This window comes from Urocitellus parryii, chromosome 1 (genome assembly GCF_045843805.1).
Source record: "Urocitellus parryii isolate mUroPar1 chromosome 1, mUroPar1.hap1, whole genome shotgun sequence".
Lineage (NCBI taxonomy): Eukaryota > Metazoa > Chordata > Mammalia > Rodentia > Sciuridae > Urocitellus > Urocitellus parryii.
In genome coordinates, this window is record NC_135531.1 from 233,181,916 (window position 1) to 233,201,752 (window position 19,837).

The 19,837-nt window shown below is 36.6% G+C and overlaps 1 protein-coding gene across 1 annotated transcript in view; it reads left to right on the forward strand.

Annotated features, from left to right (window-relative positions):
• The window catches only part of Itga4 (integrin subunit alpha 4), an 84,891-nt gene that overhangs the window by 32,119 nt on the left and 32,935 nt on the right, over window positions 1-19,837 (forward strand). Inside the window, exons 10-15 of the mRNA XM_026392021.2 lie at window positions 1,176-1,287; window positions 6,982-7,076; window positions 8,278-8,368; window positions 8,921-8,966; window positions 9,346-9,500; window positions 14,411-14,565. Coding sequence (XP_026247806.2) covers window positions 1,176-1,287; window positions 6,982-7,076; window positions 8,278-8,368; window positions 8,921-8,966; window positions 9,346-9,500; window positions 14,411-14,565 — 654 coding nt within the window. The remainder of the gene's footprint in view (window positions 1-1,175; window positions 1,288-6,981; window positions 7,077-8,277; window positions 8,369-8,920; window positions 8,967-9,345; window positions 9,501-14,410; window positions 14,566-19,837) is intronic.

The window sequence follows — 19,837 nt, forward strand, 5'->3', positions numbered from 1 at the left end:
AAGCGATTCCCTTTTGGATCTATAATGCTTCACAGAGGAAGTAATATTTGAGTGAGACAAGAAAAGGAATTTTTCACTTAGAAACTGAAAGGTGAAGGACACATCACAAGGGGAAGATTATATGTGTTTAGGGAATGAGTAATAATAGATTTGCTTGAGAAGAGGAAAGGATTTATGATGAGTGGTACATTTTTTTTTTTTCTTGAACACAGGGGACTAGGATGATCAGAGTTTGCAAGAGGACTGGTAGCTGTTCTTACAACAGCTCATTTTTACATGCCTTACTGTAATAACTCATTTTCTAACTTCTGAGGTATCAGTTGACCAATCCATGCTCCATTGCTGCTGGGATCAGGTTCCAAAGGCCAACTTGAATCATGTCACTAAACTCAGAAACCTCTCAGTGGTTTCCTATCATTTGCTACTGTGAGAGTGAATTTTCCAACACAATCAAATTTCTATACTGTAAGGTTGAAATATGTTGCTATTTTGGTCTCATTTATTATACTATTCATTAACCAGTTATTATAGCCAAATCCTTTGGAATTTGGGTTTTACTCATAGTTTTTTCTATACATCAAGTTTATACCTTTCTTTGGGTAGCTACTTAGCTTGCCATTGTCTTTAGGAAATCTCTTCTAGATCTTCTTTTCTTGCTGCTCATTATTGACATTCTGTGCTTGCTTCAGTTAAGTGTTTTTTCTTGACTTCTTGCTATTGCAAAGCAGTTTGTATTTCCAAATCATTTGCATGCTGCACTAAGCCCTCTCTGTAATTGTGGGTTTCTTAAGGAAAGAGAGAGCCTTTGAAATACACACTGCCTTGTCCTCTTTCACCTGTTCACTCTGTACTGTGCATTGTCTTTAGTAAGAGCTCAATAAATATTTGTTAAATTGAATTATCCAAATGATTTATTGAATTTTTAAAGCGAGGGATCATGAGTTTGACAATTTTTTTTATGTCCTCTGAGCTCTAATCATACTATTATATGTGTTGACATATTCAATAAATATTTATTGAATTGAACTGAGATGTGTGTACTAAAGCTCAGTCTGTAGTTTGTCCAACTTGTTTGACACATTAGAAAAAAATCCATATCCAATTATAGCAGTAAAGCATGTGTAAAGTTGTCAGGGAGTGTTACGATGACACCTTTTCTCTCCCTTCCTATCTAGGGAGCAATAATGAATGAAATGGAAACAGTGCTCATTGGAAGTGACAAATATGCTGCAAGATTTGGAGAATCCATAGTTAATCTTGGCGACATTGATAATGATGGCTTTGAAGGTAATTAAAAGTATCTAATTTGGTATTTGGTTTCCACTTTGAAATAGTTCATGGGCTGGAATATGATTAGAGCATTATAGTGTTTGCCTTTCTCCTGAAAATGGAGCCAGGATGGTATGCTAAGTTTTTTTTCTTTTCCTTCTTAGTGTTACATATGACTTCCTAATTGTCAGTTATTGATCTTTTTTTTTTTTTTTTTTAGGGTACTCAACCACTGAGCCACATCCCCAGCCCTATTTTGTATTTTATTTAGAAATAGGGTCTCACTGAGTTGCTTAGCGCCTTGCCTTTGCTGAGGCTGGCTTTGAACTTGTGATCTTCCTGCCTCAGCCTCCAGAACCACTGGGTCAATTATTGATCTTTACCATTATTAATGATGATATTTAAAATATTTTACTTCACTGATTCTAAGGCACCATTGATTATAAGTTGCATTATTATTTTAGCTGCCCCTGAAAAATGCTGCCTAATAAACTGAGACACCTACTACTTTTCGATTTTAAGAAAAATCTCCTGATTTCAGAAATAAAATGTGGAGGGGAAAATTGCTTGATAAATCATTGGACCATGGTATTTAACACTTGGTGCAGTAAAGACACCAACCAAACCCAGCAGAGCCTGGCTGCAGGGCTGGAGCAGATCTCCCAAGGCCCTGCTATGCTGGGAATTTCCTGCTCCACTGCTGCCTTGTTGTAGGATTTGGGGAATTCCAGGAAAATGTCCTGAGCACTGGTGAGGGTCAGTTGGGAGGCTTGGGGACAGTGGCTGTTTACCAACTGCTACTGAAGTATCTCCATAATTAATTATACTGTCTTAACTGTCATGTTACCCTGTATGTCAGCCCTGTTATTGAAATATCATATTTCACTGCATAATCATCATAGCACGTTAACGTATATTCACAAGTATTCTGTGCATCCTAATCTTGCACCAAGCACAGTTTAGTAATAAATTATTTTTTATTAATTGCTCAGTTTTTTTTTTTTAAATCACATAATGGTCATACCCCACTCTTTCACACACACAAAAAAAAAATGGCATTAAGTCTGTGATGACTTAATACAGGTACCTGCCTCTACCAGTATTCCTTTTGCTTTGCTTTGCTCTTTTCACTCTAGTACTGAGTGGTGACCAAGTCTGTAAAAATTGTGCATACAATGATGAATGAGTTTGAAAGGAGAATGCACAGTCTCCAAGCCACTAGGTCTTTTCAGGGATCAAGATTAAGTCTTTGTGATGTAGTCATTAACATTATTTGGTTATATGAGGCTAAAACTTGGTTACTAAAAATAAGTGAGGGAGTTTTGCATACTTATCTCAATTTCCTCTTATACATAAATGCTACTTTAAATGTTTAAATGCATAATTCTGCAAAAAATCAGTTATTGAGTACAGTATTGAGTATGCACCATAATAAATGAAAATGAAGGAAGTACTGGCACCTTTCTTATAGTTATATAATCAAATGAAAATAAGACATAAAAGTAAATCTCATTTGTGGTGGATTTAAGGATCTTACTTAATAAAAATCTATAGATGATGCCATGTTAATGCACCTTACTATTTTATATGTATCATGAGATAATGGTTCTTTTAAAAACAAAAACTACCTTTTAGTACATACTAAGTTATGATTCCTCTACAGTTTGTTTTAATTGGTACATTCAAAGAAGGCCACTCCCCATTTGGAATATCCTAAAATACATGTGCATGTAAAGAAGAAATTATGTGCATTAAAATTTCAAACCTATATTCTTATCAGAGTTGTAAAGCTGTTATGGACAGTAAGCAAGTTTCCTTTCCAAAATCACCCTAGTACCTGGGAAAGTCCCAATTTCCAAGTGGTGTGAAGGACAAAGTGTTCTATTGGTGAGACTTAGGAAGAGGATTTTTGAGGGGACCTTCCTAGGGTAGGGCAGGTTTTCAATCAGTGTGTGAGAACCAAGGTTTCAGATGGCACTTGTTTCCTAGAGTGCTTGGCTCTTCACTCCTTTTTTATTTTTGGTACCAGCAATTGAACTCAGGGGCACTCCATCACTGAGCCTCATCCCCAGCCCTATTTTGTATTTTATTTAGAGACAGGGTCTCATTGAGTTGCTTAGTGCCTCACCAGTTACTGAGGCTGGCTTTGGACTCACGAATTCTCCTGTCTCAGCTGGGATTACAGGTGTGTGCCACCATGCCTGGCTTAGCCCTCTACTCCTCAAGGTTGCTTCTATTTCTAGAAGACTATAATTACAGTAGTTGTAATATTTCTATACTTGTTTGTGCTATTTATAATCTCATTTATAACCCACAGTGTATTTAGCCTTACACTTTAGTGAATGTTGATAACACCTCATATCTTTTTCTACTTAGTCCAGTTGTAATTTTACTTTCTATTTTGCCCATAAGTAAGAGTTTTCTACATTTTAAATATTAGCAAGACCATGGTGATTTGGAAGTAGACTCAGTGTGTTCAAGCTCTTCATTAAGGTCTTAATTCCATTCAACCACATCTGCTTGAGAGACACAGCAGGGAATCTACATGTTATCTTTCTTAAAAAAAAAAAAAATTTTTTTTGTGGGTCCCAGGGATTGAACCTGGGGCCTCAAGCATGCTAGGCAAGCACTCTGCTTTGAGCTAAGTCCCCAGCTCTAGACTATTTTTATGTTTCCCTATCCTTTCCCCCATCTTCTATCTTACTTTTCTCTGGTAGATGCAGATCCTTTGTGTTCATGGCTGGGATTGTGAGACTGTGTAGACCAGGAATGAATACCCAACCTGTTCTTTTTTCTTTCTTTTCTATTACTAGGACTAAATCATACTCAATGCCCTTTGTGCAAAACTTTGTGATGCTTTGCATAGCAAAGCTGTTATTTTGACATTTGTCACATCATTTTTGTATTGTTCTTTAAAAGGAAAAATATTGATGATCCTATTTCCTTAGAAAAGCAAAGCAAGCCATTTTCTAAGGAGATGACTGGTTAATTTGGAAAGTATAGTGTAAAACTTGAATCAAAAATAAAAAGTTGTGGAATAGGTAGGTACATAGATGGACAGGCTGACACGACTAATAGGCAAATAGGTAACATTTTGGATCATATAAGATAGATTTGGCAAAACTACTTATTGGTTTAATTTTTTTTCCCTTCACCTTGATACTCATCTGGCTTTGAGACTATTATGTTTGAGTATTTTTTAGAGTAGAACCTTATTAATATTCTCTAATTATAAGATATTGTGTTATTATTTTATGTGCCCCTGAAATCAATATTGGCATATTATCACACCTTTCATTAAGCACTGCTTTGACACCGAGCAGAAACAGGTGCTAAGAGGGGAAACTCTGGGGCTCACTTCTGTTGTATATGACCGTATTGTGGTGATGGAGAGCAGGACTCTGGAGCCAGACTGAAAATTTTGATCCCTACTGCACCACCTCCTGGCTCTGAACTTGAGCAAGTTACACTTGGTGCCTCAGTGTCTTTATCTATAAAGTGTGGATTAAAAAGTACTTATCTGATATGGTTATTCTGTGAGTTAAATTAGTAAGTATGTATAAATCCCCAGCACCATGTCTGCATTGCAGACACTATGTAAATAGAGATGATTATGTTCATACTATTAATGGCTATGGTTTATACCAACAAAATAACTGTTCAGATGCAAAGCAAAACCAGTTATCAAACATCTCAATGTTCTGTATACTGTGTCCTAAATAGAGTTGCAAAGGCATAGAAAAACATTTTGTTATTTATTAAAATGTTTTATCATTCCCTTAATGAAAGCTAAAACTTTAGTGCATTTTATATCATATCTATGTATAATCCTAGGAAGTAAGAATTTGAATCTGTATTAGCCAGAGATTTCATATCCCCAAATGTCCTCTGCACAGAAAGAAAATTGATCTGGGCCTTTTGTATACCTCAGCTGAAAAGGCTTGTCTGTAAATCTTAATTTAGATCACTAGTGCTAATAACTGATTCTGAAAGGCTTTTGGTATCACCACTTCATAAAGCAGGCTTGTTATTTTTCCTTGTGTGGTTATCATAAATCAACATATAGAATTTTGTTTATGGTCTTAGGCCACATGCTGGAATATAAAACCCAACCCTGACTAATGAAACTGCTGTGGCCAGAGGAACTTCTCCCCAGCCCTTCCCTTCACCTCCTTCCTTTTTTCCTCCTCTTTCTCTTCCTTTTCCGCCCACTGTGTTCCTCTGTGCATTTAGTCTATGCTAATGTGACTCCAGCTCTTGCAAACCAGTTGCCATTCGTCATGTGTACCATGATGAATGCCCCCCCCCCCGCACCTTGTGTGCAGAGGCTTTTCCTTCTGTCTAAACTGCATTTCCCCTTTCTTAGCCTAGCTGTGACCTATCAATACTTAAATCTCATCTCTGGCATCATCTTCTATGAGGGAGCCTTTCCTAATGTCCACCACTTTCTTCATGTATGCTGTGTGATTGCTGGATTTTTACTTCTGTTCTCACCAGTAGACTGAGTTCCTTTTTTTTGCAGTTTTGCCCTGTACTGGAATACAGTAGGTGCTCAATAGTTGTCCAATGAATGAATAAATTAATTGGTATATTTGTATATCAAAGTTTATATCAAAATAGTGTATCAAAATAGTTCACACTCATCAAAAGAGAATGGTTTTAGCATGCCTAAAAAAAAAATAAGGATCAGGGTCTACCATTTCTTTTTAGATGAAAATAGAAAAGCTTTTGCCTTTAAAAAATGTACCGTATTTAACATAGTTAGATATCAAATGTTTCTATTCCCATTGAAATTGTACAAAATTACCATTCTAGGTGTTAGAAATGTTTTTGATTTGATGGACAGTAAGAAATATGACAAGAACAAGCTTTCTCTGCTTTAGGTGTCGATGAAAGCAGTTAAAAACTGCATATAAGTAAATATTTGAATAAATTCAAGCAGACATCATACTTGAGAAAGTAATGAAATGCTCTAGAAACTGTAGATTAGCATTTTCCCCCCTTTCTGCTATATATTTATAGCATGTAAACAATTGTGTCAATTGTTTGTTATTCTTGGGTCTTTTATCAGTTGACCAAATTTTTGTTCTTGGTGTCATAATCTGATGTGATTCTCAAACTCGTAAAGGAGTTGCTGTCATTATTATATAGCACAAATCCATTTACTGAAATCCTTAATATATACTTTAATCACTTTCATTGGAATTCTAATTAATTTAAAAGTAACGTTACAAATAAAACATAGAAGCTTGAAATAAAGATTCTAGTGATTACAATATTTATAGGTTATAACAACTTATTAGATGCTAGTCTAAGCATTTGACACAAGTTACATACTTTTATAGTGTTACTTTCATGTTGATCCCATTCTTTAGGTGGGGAGCCAAGACATGGAAGCTGAGAAATGAGCAGAGCTTAGTACAGAAGTGTAGCTAGGGTTGGACTCTGGGGTCTGACTATGGGGCAGACATCCTTAGCTTCTTTGTGAAGAGTGTCTCTCAGACCTGTCTCTTCTGCTTTCTTCCATGTAAAGACTATTCTGTGTAACCTTGTACATTATGATAATAGTTCTTTTTTTTTTTTTTTTTAGAAGAGTGTTAGTTCTAAGAGAGAGCTTTCTTATGTCATGAATTGGGGATCATGAAGGTTAGTTTTCAAAGATAATTCTTTCTTTCAAGAATTTATTTTCCCACTGCTTCCATCCTTGAATAGATGTTGCTATTGGGGCTCCCCAAGAAGATGACTTGCGAGGTGCTATTTACATTTACAATGGCCGAGTAGATGGGATCTCAGCAAGCTTCTCACAGGTAAGATACTATTCTGTGTTCAAAAGAAGCATCGTGACAAAGGTGCCCTGAAAATTTCCAGTGTTTTCATAGACTTATTTTTTTTTTTACTTTCTTTCAAATGCATTTTATTTCATTTTATTTCACCATTTTCTTACAGTAATGATAAAAGGTCTTATTGCAAGGGATTAATAACCCTTTAAAGCCATTTTCCCCATAAATAAGAGTTCTAGTTCATTTCCATTCTAGTTTGTCTTTAGTCTATTAAAGATTTATTTCTGCATTTCATCAAGTTTGTGTTCTTCAGGAAATACCACACTATTCTGAAATATGCCCATTTGGGTTTGATTAACTGTCTTTTCCTTGTGACTAACGCCTCATATTTCGTGAAAATTGTGCATGGGGATCAAACGTACATATGATACTGTGTTTCTTTCAGTGTAGAGTAGTAAGATGATAGCATTTTAATGAATGTTCATGGTTGAACTCTGATCTTACTTTTATATCTTGAAAAATCAGGGCACTTCAGTGCATAGAAAAGACTACAATCACAGGCAAAGAAGCAAAGTTTCTCCAAAGACATTTTTATGGAAACATTAGCTAGTACTGTTATGTTTGCTTTGGTAAAAATGGGCATGTACATCTGTATTTTTAACCTGAATGACATGTTCTTGCCCAGGAACAGATCCTGATTTTTCTTAGTAGGAATAACAGCCTGATATTTACAAATACTATCTGAATGTGAATTAGATATGGAATAGGAGGCAGATAACTCACTTGGTCTGTTCTTTTCAAATGATAGGGAGCAATCTGGCTTCATAAGTAGCCTTTCATCTTATGGCTGAGTAGTAGGCTCCACTATGTGATTATAGATATTTTATTTTCCAAATACATTGTTTAGCTATTTGTGTTGGTTAAAGAAGTAAATACAGAACCTGAAAAAAATTGAGGAAAAGGAGTAAAAATGGTTTTGGAAAAATCTGTGCCATATAATTTTCCTTTTGTTCACCAAGAACTTTAATTTTAAAGTCATAATATAGATGTTAACTGCCTATTTCAAGGTAGAAAATTTTGCCTCTTTTACAAGCATTTAACTAGAATGCATTTGTTAGTCAATGTGCCAGGAATCATCTGGCAAGACTTATGATTTAGCTAAACCATTGCTTCTCTGGAATAGTAGGTATTCAAAAACTATTTCCTACGCAACTTGCCTATTTTTCAGAGAATTGAAGGACTTCAAATCAGTAAATCATTAAGTATGTTTGGACAGTCTATATCAGGACAAATTGATGCAGATAATAATGGATACATGGGTGAGTATAAAATCATCATATTTTATAAACTGGAGTAAACTTCATTGTGGATACTGCTTTGTTGTGGAGAACTATTGTGGGAGATGTCAATTTACTGATTATTTTTTCTTATGTTTTTAAAACTTTCTTAAATTCAAGGTTGGGTCAGAAATAATCAAGTAATTTCTCATCTTTATACTGTTAGTTCCTTAATATTACATGCCTGTTCTTGAAATAATTAAGTACCCATGACAATCAATCAAACATACAATATTGAAAAGAAATTTCTGGATGAATATTTGTAGCCTAAAATCACATTTTTAGCATGAGTATCTTTATAAGTTTATATTATAAAGTTATATTAGCAGGAAATGAATGCTGTTTTAAGTGAATAGATTCAGACAAATGTACAATGAATCTCAAGGTGCTAGCATGTCTTTTCCAATTAATTTTCTGTAAATAGTGTTTTGATAAAGTCCAAAGGTGATGTGCAGTTAAGTATTTATGGCTGAAAAGTAATTCTCTTTGAGTAATGACGATCATTAATCTGGGTGGCTGTTTGTTATCCTCCAGATGTGGCAGTTGGTGCTTTTAGGTCTGATTCTGCTGTGTTGCTAAGGTAAGGTGGATACATTTCATTGCTTAATGACAATTGGGCTTAATTGTAAATGATGGGAGACAGTTTTTAAAAACAGCAGTGATAGTGGCCTCACAATGCTCTTTTTGGTATCCTGAAATTTAATTATTGAACTTTAGTGTATGTTTCCCACCTTGCATAGATATAATTAAACAAATCATTGAAGTCAGTGTTTTTAGACATTTAAATGAAAATTTCTCTTGATCTGTGCCTAGACATTGAGTTAAATGCATACACACATACTGGTAACAGAGCAGATTAATGACATTTCTTAGTCAATGAAAACTGACAATAAGTGCGATTATCTTCCTAAGGAAAAATAATTCTGCAATTAAAATTGCTTATTTTATTTCCTCCTTAGGACAAGACCTGTTGTGATTGTCGAAGCATCTTTAAGCCACCCTGAGTCAGTAAACAGAACGAGATTTGACTGTGTTGAAAATGGATTGCCCTCTGTGTGCATGGATCTAACACTTTGTTTCTCATATAAGGGCAAAGAAGTTTCAGGTTACATTGGTAAGTGTAGCCTGCACAAATAATGCCTGACAATATTCAGTTCACTGATTAATATTGCAGTCATCTTTTGAGCCCTCACTCTTTGTCACTGTGAAGATCTTCTTTAGAGTAGAAAAGAGCAGCAATTGTTGTGCACCTATCTTGCACGATTCTCAAGTTGTTCTAACCAAGGAGTAGGGCACATCAAAAAGCTGTAGTTGTTTAGAAGTTGTGGCACAGATCAGAGCAAGAGTGTTGCTAACTGTACTAGTTAAAAGTAAACCCCCTGAGCTTAATCTGTGAAATCTCTCTAAGATAGAGGGAGAATCATTATAGCTCCTCTGGTTTACTTAGCTCCTTATGTTTTGGTACCAGAGATCAAACTCCCTCTCATGGGTACTAGGCAAGTGCTATTGCTCTCGCCCTACTGAACTCTTTAAAACCTGGAGCTGGCTTAAGCTGGAAGGCCCAAGAGGAAGAAGTTTCCTTTTTTAATTTGTCCTGTTTGAAAAATTGAAGAAGCTTATCTGGAGTCTAGGTTCTGATTGTAATTGATAAATTGATAAATCTATAGATACAGAGATCTTAATGATTTACTGATGCCATCAGCTTTTGAGAACCATGTACGTTTCCATATATATATTTCCATAGTGAAATTTGCCTCTTTCTATGTATATGTGTATATATATAGAGAGAGGCCACTTTTAGTTGTCAGCTCTGAAGAACGTAGCGCTGATATTCTTCCAGAGCCAGGTTGTCTGTAAACGCCAAAGCAAGCACTAATGGATATCCTCCGTCATCTGTTCTTCACAATCATGCTGGAAGGATTTCCTACAAATAGTTTAGAATAGCAGCATGAATTTATTAGAAGGGACAGCAAAAGGGAAAAAGGAATTACTCTCTTGTTTTTTCCTTTTTTTTATTGGTTGTTCAAAACATTACAAAGCTCTTGACATATCATATTTCATACATTAGATTCATTTGGGGTATGAACTCCCATTTTTACCCCAAATACAGATTGCAGAATCACATCAGTTACACATCCACATTTTTACATAATGCCCTATTAGTAACTGTTGTATTCTGCTACCTTTCCTATCCCCTACTATCCTCCCTCCCCTCCCCTCCTATCTTCTCTCTCTACCCCATTTACTGTAATTCATTTCTCTCCTTGTTTATTTTCCCATTCCCCTCACAACCTCTTATATGTAATTTTGTATAACAATGAGGATCTCTCTCCATTTCCATGCAATTTCCCTTTTCTCTCCCTTTCCCTCCCACCTCATGTCTCTGTTTAATGTTAATCTTTTCTTCCTGCTCTTCCTCCCTGCTCTGTTCATAGTTGCTCTCATTATATCAAAGACATTTGGTATTTGTTTTTTAGGGATTGGCTAGCTTCACTAAGCATAATCTGCTCTAGTGCCATCCATTTCCCTGCAAATTCCATGATTTTGTCATTTTTTAACGCTGCGTAATACTCCATGGTGTATAAATGCCACATTTTTTTTATCCATTCATCTATTGAAGGGCATCTGGGTTGGTTCCACAGTCTAGCTATTGTGAATTGTGCTGCTATGAACATCGATGTGGTAGTATCCCTGTAGTATGCTCTTTTAAGGTCTTCAGGGAATAGTCCGAGAAGGGCAATAGCTGGGTCAAATGGTGGTTCCATTCCCAGCTTTCCCAGGAATCTCCATACTGCTTTCCAAATTGGCCGCACCAGTTTGCAGTCCCACCAGCAATGTACAAGAGTACCCTTTTCCCCACATCTTGGGGTGGTTTTGATTTGCATTTCTCTGACTGCTAGAGATGGTGAGCATTTTTTCATGTACTTGTTGATTGATTGTATGTCCTCCTCTGAGAAGTGTCTGTTCAGGTCATTGGCCCATTTGTTGATTGGGTTATTTGTTGTCTTATTGTCTAATTTTTTGAGTTCTTTGTATACTCTGGATATTAGGACTCTATCTGAAGTGTGAGGAGTAAAAATTTGTTCCCATGATGTAGGCTCTCTATTTACCTCTCTTATTGTTTCTCTTTCTGAGACAAAACTTTTTAGTTTAAGTAAGTCCCATTTGTTGATTCTTGCTATTAACTCTTGTGCTATGGGTGTCCTATTAAGGAATTTGGAGCCCGACCCCACAATATGTAGATCGGAGCCAACTTTTTCTTCTATCAGACGCAGAGTCTCTGATTTGATATCTAGCTCCTTGATCCACTTTGAGTTAACTTTTGTGCATGGCGAGAGGAGGGGATTCAGTTTCATTTTGTTGCATATGGATTTCCAGTTTTCCCAGCACCATTTGTTGAAGATGCTATCAGAGATCCAACATGGCGGTGGGCGCGGAGAGATCAAGTCTCTGACCTCTTCAGCTGCGCGGGCATAGGGAGTCGTAAACAGTCTAAATGCTTTTTGCTGAGGATCACTAGGCAATGCTGAGCTGAGGTGGATCTGGGGCGAACAGTTTGAGCCTCTCAGAACACACACCAGCCCGGATGGGCTGCATTCAAGCTCTGGTTCGCCTGCTTCTCGTGACTCAGCACTAAGGATCCTGCTGAAATAACTGGTCGGCCCTTCTGAAGGAATTACTCTCAAAGGAGAAAGGTTCCTCTCAGAGGGAAGAGGGTTGGTGGTTTCTCCTGTCCCACTGTTTTATTGGGACTCCAGGGAAGTTTCCACAGTCTTGCCCAGAGGCACCTTTTGACTTTTGACTGACAGCAGGATGGCAGTAGACTTACTAATAGTCCCCACTGTGCAGGGCCTACTTCAGGGAGGGGAGATTTTGCTAAAGATGCAAGGCTGATCACCTGCTCCATGCTGACCAATTCTAATTGAAACTTGTTCTTACAGATTCTATGGTCCTGGGGGCTTTGCTCCTAATTATCTTGTCTCCCTGAGAACTGGAATCTGGTCTCTGTGTAGGTCCCCAAAGTCCCCCCTGCAGAGTACCTTGTGTTCTTATCAGCAGGGAGGAGCCTTTCAGCTTGCATTTCTATGTAGAAAGCAGGTGGTTTGCTTAGGAATGTGGCCTATCTTATTGACTTCAGTCGGGCTGGGCAGAGTGGCTTCAGGCAAGTTGCCTTCAAAAGAAAGCACATGGGGGTTAGTACCATAGGCCCAGTTTACAGAGCCATCCTGCCAACCTCCTGTGCTGATGGCTCATGTCTGTCTGCCACCTATCAATGTGATTCATCCAAAATGGTGGTTAATCCATACACATACACACACACACACACACACACACACACATATATATATGACTTTGTAAGTATCATATTTTTGTCAGTAGATGAATGTCCCTTATTATGTTTTATTTAAGGTAGTATGAGAATAACAGCTAGTGGAAACAACCCATGGTAGGAGATGAGCATTCCTGGGTTCGTTCGTCATTTGGATATTAACAATTCACAGAAGTTCTGGTCTCCAGGAGACTTATGGTGATTGTACTTATGGCCCTGCAGACCACTCTCATACAAATATCAGCAAGGGCTGCAAACATTTAGTGAGCCAAACTATGGATATTTAATAGAGATCTCCATCTGAATAGCTTATAATAAGATGTACAGAATAAGCCTGGTATCTCTACTTCATCAGACTCATTTTAAATAGTGGTCTGGAAGATCCTGGCCAAGCCTCACTATCAAGGAGGTGTGCAAAACCTTCATCTGGTTGTTGATTGAAGAACTGGCACCTTCAGAGCATGGCCCCAATGAACTACACATTAGCGTAGACAAATGGATAGATTATCTGAAAGAAGCACATGGAATGGATAGGGTTGTTTCCCTTATACAAAATCAGTGTTCCTATGCCACCAATTCCAGTGTACTAGGTAGTTTGAAAAAACAGTTGAAAACAAGTACACGAAACTCATAAATAATTACAGCGCTATTGCAGAAGCCTGCTTTATAATTGTCATAAATGACTCCTTGGGGCAGATAATTCACATTGTAATCATCTTTAATAAAACCAGGATATTTTGCCTCTTACAGGAGTAGGTTTCAATTTTCCCCTTTTTCTTTTTTGTCTGAACTCTGGGAGATGAATTTGTAGATGGCTATTTCAATTGCAGCTCTCTTGTTCTTTGAGTTATTGAATCTCAGTTATTGTAATTTTGAAGTCAATTGATTTGTACTTTATTATTTCTTAAGTAAAAGGATGGTTGAAAGATTAATTTGAAATGTATAAGAGTACTATAGAATTAATGCTTATGTTTCCTTGAAATAAGTAGGTGCAATCTTTCTAGAAGAATAAATTACTCCTAGTAAGTTACTTCTAGAAGAGTAAATAATACCAGGAAATATATATCTTTTTAAATGCCACTTGTGTTATTGTTCCTGTGTAATGAGTGACACCTCAGCAGACTACTAGATTTAGCTTAGTTTGTGAAGAATTCACTTATAAATTCAGGATATGTGGACAGAAGGTAATCCAGAAGTTTTACTCACTTTTACTATTAGTAACAATTTTGGTATTGTACTTTTGAAACTTTTATAAGTAGGAGGAATAAGAAAATAACTAAAGAAGCTGATATTGTTAATAATAGAAACCTAGAAAGAAGTTTACAAAATGTTTTTATGGAATTAATTTTTGAAATTTATATTTTTAGCTGTTCCTTCTTTCATGTTTCATTTAGTTTTTAAAAAGCTATCTTGGGGCTGGGGATGTGGCTCAAGTGGTAACGCACTCGCTTGTCTTATGCGGGGAACTGGGTTGGATCCTCAGCACCATATAAAATAAAATAAAGATGTTGGGTCCACCGAAAACTGAAAAATAAATATTAAAAAAATTCTCTCTCTCTCTCTCTCTTAAAAAAAAGCTATCTAATGAAGTGAATTTAAAGTATTTCAGTATTTTATATAACGTTTTCCTCAAAAATGATAAATGTATTTAGATAGTTCCTTAAATTGATTGCAGTTCTTGACGTGTTTTTCAGTTTTGTTTTATAACATGAGTTTGGATGTGAACAGAAAGGCAGAGACTCCATCCAGATTTTACTTCTCTGCTAATGGAACTTCTGACGTGATCACAGGAAGCATTCAAGTATCGAGCAAAAGAGCTAATTGCAGGACACATCAAGCATTTATGCGGGTAATTATTTTTTATTAATGAAAATGTAAACTTCAGAACTGTCCATAGAGATTTATTGCATTTGGTATCTTCTTATAAAATATAGTTAAAAGTGAATGCTCTCTCCTCCTGAGCTGTGGCCTATTGTTCCTGTTGAAGTATTAGTCCCAACCTGAACGGTTCAAAGTTCACTTTTTGCAGCATCTTTATGTCACATTTCTTACACCGCATTATTATTTCAAAATATATGCCTTTTTCCTTCCACAATTGCTGTTTTCCCATCTCTGTTTATTCACTTGTTCAGAAAGGTACAGACGGAGTAGTTCTGCAGAGCCCCAGATCTATTTGGTGGCAGGTTTTCTAGGGGTGGGGGAGGTGGGGAAGTGGTTTGTTTTTCTTATGACTCCAGCAAAGCAGAATCCAACATGACTGCTTTTGGATGATGCCCCTGTTTCCACGCCAGCTTTGTCAGTGGTGTCAGTGGGAACTTGCACAGTTGTGGCACGGTAGGGATCATCTGTGGGCCAGGATGACAGCTCTCATGATGGTTTGGGGTATGTCCTGCCAAAGCACAGCCGATTTCATGTTTCTTTTATTAAAACACTCATTCCCAAACTGATCATCACACTCCTCACATTGGTCAAATTTTAGCATATGAAGCAGTGCCCAGCCTTTTTCATTAGGGAATGGTGTACTTCATCAGAAATCTATTGTCCCCCCAAAGCCAAACTATTCCCCAGAGCTCTTTCTGGGATTTCAAATAGTAGCCTCAGCTTAGAACTTAATTTTCCCTTGGATACTTATTCCAAGCAAATGCAAACAAGCATCAAGACTCCAATACACTGTGCAGTACTAACAGCAATAATCCCCGTGCTGTTTCCTCATTTCCCTTAACGGTTTTTATTGTTTTACTAGAAAAGAGCTATTAGATGGTTCAGAGCCAGAAGTACAGAATGATATTAATGTAACCACCATTTATATGGTAGGAGAGGTTTTTTTTTTCCCCCTTTGGCATCCTTCATAGATGTGATTTTACTTAACATTAGTCAATTTTAGAGACAATTGCTGAGACTATTTTAAAGATGATTAAAGGTCCAACATTGAATGTTCACAAAAATGCACATCGTGCTAAGTTGTAAAAATGGCAGCCAGTTGACTCTGGTTTACTCAGCCCTCTGTTTCTTGGCATCATTCATATGAATAAGGAATAATCCATATTGTACACATTTTTCATAATAAATTTATAATAGAAATTACAATTAACTTCAAGTTTTTCCATTTTGTGGCATATATACTTATAGTATTATGATGGGTTCAAAGGAGACAGGCTCAGTCATTGGGGGCTAAGTTGTGAATGTTAGTGGCACTTAGTGCTGGTACTTATACTAAGCAAGGACTTTAAAAAAAAAGTGTTTCTTCTAGTATCATTTTATCTTCCCACCTTACTTTGCCTTTGGTTAAAATACTTTTAAAACTTCTGTATAGAAAGACAAAAAGTCTACGTCAACCCTTTAATCTGTAGCCAGCCCAAGGAGGATGTAGGAACCAGACACAGTTGCCCCAGTCTTGAGTTCTGTAAGGAGCTCTAGCTGCTACCAGGAAGGTGTGCAACTGTCAAGAGTTATCCTTTCCCATCTCCACCAGCATGGCAGCCAGAGGCATTAGGAAGCAATCCTGTGCTTCTGTACATGAAAGCACAGGATGGCTACCTGTATTCTTCTATGTTCTTAATAGTAATAGAAAAAGAAGTTGGATAGTGGTCAGTTTATCAGGCTGGTTCCTGTGTTCCATAAAACATGCCCAGTATCAGATGTTGATATGCATATGCATTTTAACTCAACACCTGTTACAGTGAAATGAGGTAGCACTTGCTGATCATATACTCAGGGCTCCAACCTCCAACTCTCAGAGGATTCCCCTATTTGCTGGTTGGGCATGCTTTTCTTATGATTGCCCCTACTGTGGATACCAATTAAGCTCAACTTTTATATTCACCCAATTCTATAGATACTTACTAAAAACCTACATTGTGTCACAGTCTGACATTTATGTATTGCCAATGAACGAAACATAAAAAGATTATTACTTCCAAGGGGTTTAGTCAAGTGAGATGGACAATAACATGATAAAAAAGGAAATGGAAGGGAAGAGAATGAAACAGAGGAGGAGGGCAGGATGACATTTTCAGAGCTACTGCTTGGTAGAATAAGATGAGGCCTGAGAACTTATCATTGGGTTTAGCAATGTAGAGGCTTTGGGTGATTATGATAAAAGCATTTCAGAAGGGTAGCAGGGGGAAAGAAGGAAAGGAATGAGAAAAAATTACAAGTTATTCTTTGAAGAAGTTTTGCTCCAAAGGTGACCAAGGTAGTGGGTCACATCTTGACCTTTCCAATAGTGGAAAAAAGCAAGTAGAGTGAAAAGCTGTTTTTAACCCCTTTAAGAGATCAAAAATAACATGTTTGTGCCAACAAGCATGCCCCAGTAGAATGAAAATAGTTGGAACAAAATTTTTGAGAACGTAAGAAGGGTGAGGTCAATTGCACAAAATGAGAGACCAGCTATCTACATAGACACATGCGTATTTCTATTTATGTGCCAGCAGATGCTGGGCAGATGTGGAGCTAAGGGCTGGAGGTTCTCATACTCTCATTGAAGTGAGAATTAAAGTCATCATCTTGTGTAGGGGTGAGGGAAGTGGTGTTTGGAGTGTGGGAAGAAGAAATACTCTGGGAGAATGGTATAGTTGTCCAATGGTGCTGAGCTCATGGTCACAGTGGCTAGTCAGTATGGCCGGGGTTTCCTTCCCATTACACAGGAGGTAGATAAAGAGTTTGAATTAGCCAGGGCTGTGGCTTTGCCATGAGAGTGAAGCAAGTGAGAGACAAATGAGTTGAGGGAGTGTGGAAGAGAATGGTCATATCTGGGGTCATGACATTTCATCAGGGTAAAAAGGGAAGGAAGACATCAAGAGGCTGAGAAAATAGGAAAATAATTGATTTGGAGAGTCACCCACTGCCTTCCCCCAACTCCCAAGGGATCAGCTAATTGTTGGAATTGAGGGAAGGAGTTGGAAAGATAAATAATACAATACATAAAAACCTTGGAGACTTGAAAGTGAGAAAAAGATTGATTTAAAAAAATGTTTTGTTCATAATTCTTTGATCATTTCATGCAAATGGAAGTGTTTCAACTCACTTATATATTTTTTAAAACCCATTGTCTTATTTGATGATGAAGAATTTGGCTGTAGATCTCATGATAAAACTTGAGCTTTTGTTAAATATTTCTTTGAATCACATGTTTTCTTTTTTTTTTATTTTTTTATTTATTTTTTTTTTTATTGGTCGTTCATAACATTACATAGTTCTTAATACATCATATTACACGGTTTGATTCAAGTGGATTATGAACTCCCTCTTTTACCCCGTATACAAATTGCTGTATCACATCAGTTACCCTTCCATTGATTGACATATTGCCTTTCTAGTGTCTGATGTATTCTGCTGTCTGTCCTATTGTCTACTATCCCCCCTCCCCTCCCCCCCCTCCCCTTTTCTCTCTCTACCCCTTCTACTGTAAATCATATCTTCCATTTGTATTCTCTTGACTTACCCCTCCTTACCTCTTATATGACATTTTGTATAACCCTGAGGATCACCTTCCATTTCCATGCAATTTCCCTTCTCACTGAATCACATGTTTTCTAGTTTCATGTTAGAATTTCTTGGAAAACAAGTGACAGTTTAAACAATCTAGTAAGTATCTACATCACTAACATGTTCATCTTCTGACATGTTATTTTTCAAGGCCTATGTGTTCATTTATCTAGTTGGCAGGCACATTTATTTTCCCATCTACTTTTAATTAAAACAATATCAAATAGGATTATTTTACATGGTCAAAATTTGTTCTACATAAAGTAGAAGAGAAAGAAGAAATTGTTTTTTTATTGAAAAAGTTTTGCTTAAAGAATACTCCATTCTGGAAATTTTACATAGTCATAAAGGTGAATGAAATTATGATATTTGCCAGTAAATGGTTGGAGCTATAGAACATCGTGGTAGGTAAATTAAGTAAGACTGAAAGTTGAAGGCCATCTATGTGTTTTCTCACATGGAAGGCAGAAAGAGTTAACGTAAAAAAGGAATTTCCATGAAAATGGAAGGAAGACCTAAAGAGTAGAGGAGAGAGATTGGGGTGAGGAGAAGGAGGGCAATGGAATTGACCAAATTACATTATGTGCATGTCTGAAGATACCACAATGAATCCCACTACTTTCTATAATTATGCTGCACAAAAAATTTAAAATTCATCATGTTTTAGTTGCTTACAATTATATTGAGCTTTGAATTTTTAAAAAGTTTTATTTGTTCTTTTTAGTTACACATGAAAGTAGTCTATTTTTAAATGTATTTATATAAACATGGAGTACATCTTATTCTAATTAGGATCTCAGTCTTGAGACTGAGACTTGTGGATGTACACAATGTTGAGATTCACTATGGTGTATTCATATATGTACATAGGAAAGTTATGTCAGATTCATCCCACTTTTTCTATTCCCATCTCCCCTCCTTTCCCTTCATTCCCCTTTGTCTAACCCAGTGAACTTCTATTCTTCCCTTACCATCCCTCTTGTTGTGTGTTAGCATCTAACTATCCGGACATTCAGCCTTTGTTTTTTGAAGATTGGTTTATTTCACTTTGCATTATAATCTCCAGCTCCATCCATTTATCAGCAAATGCCATAAAAATTTCATTCTTCTTTATGGCTGAGTAATATTTCACTGTATATATAAACCACATTTTCTTTATCCATTCATCTGTACATAGGTTGGTTCCATAGCTTAGATGTTATGAATTGAGCTTTCATAAACATTGATATGGCCACATTACTGTTGTATGCCAAGTTTTAAGAGGAGCGTCCCTGTCTTGTTCCAATTTTTAGATGAAATGCTTTCAACTTTTTTTCCATTTAGAATGATGATGGCCTTGGGTTTAGCATATATATCTTTTAAAATGTTGAGGTATTTTCCTAACTCCTAGCCTAGTTTTTCTAGTGTTCTGGACATGAATGGATGCTGTATTTTTCTGCATCTGTTGAAATAAATCATGTGATTCTTGCCTCGAAGTCTACTAATGTAATGAATTACATTTATCAATTTCCATATATTGAACCTAACTTGCATCCCTGGGATGAATCCCACTTGATCATGGTGCACTATCTTTTATTATTATTATTATTATTATTATTTGTTCTAATAAGTTGTACATGACAGCAGAATGCATT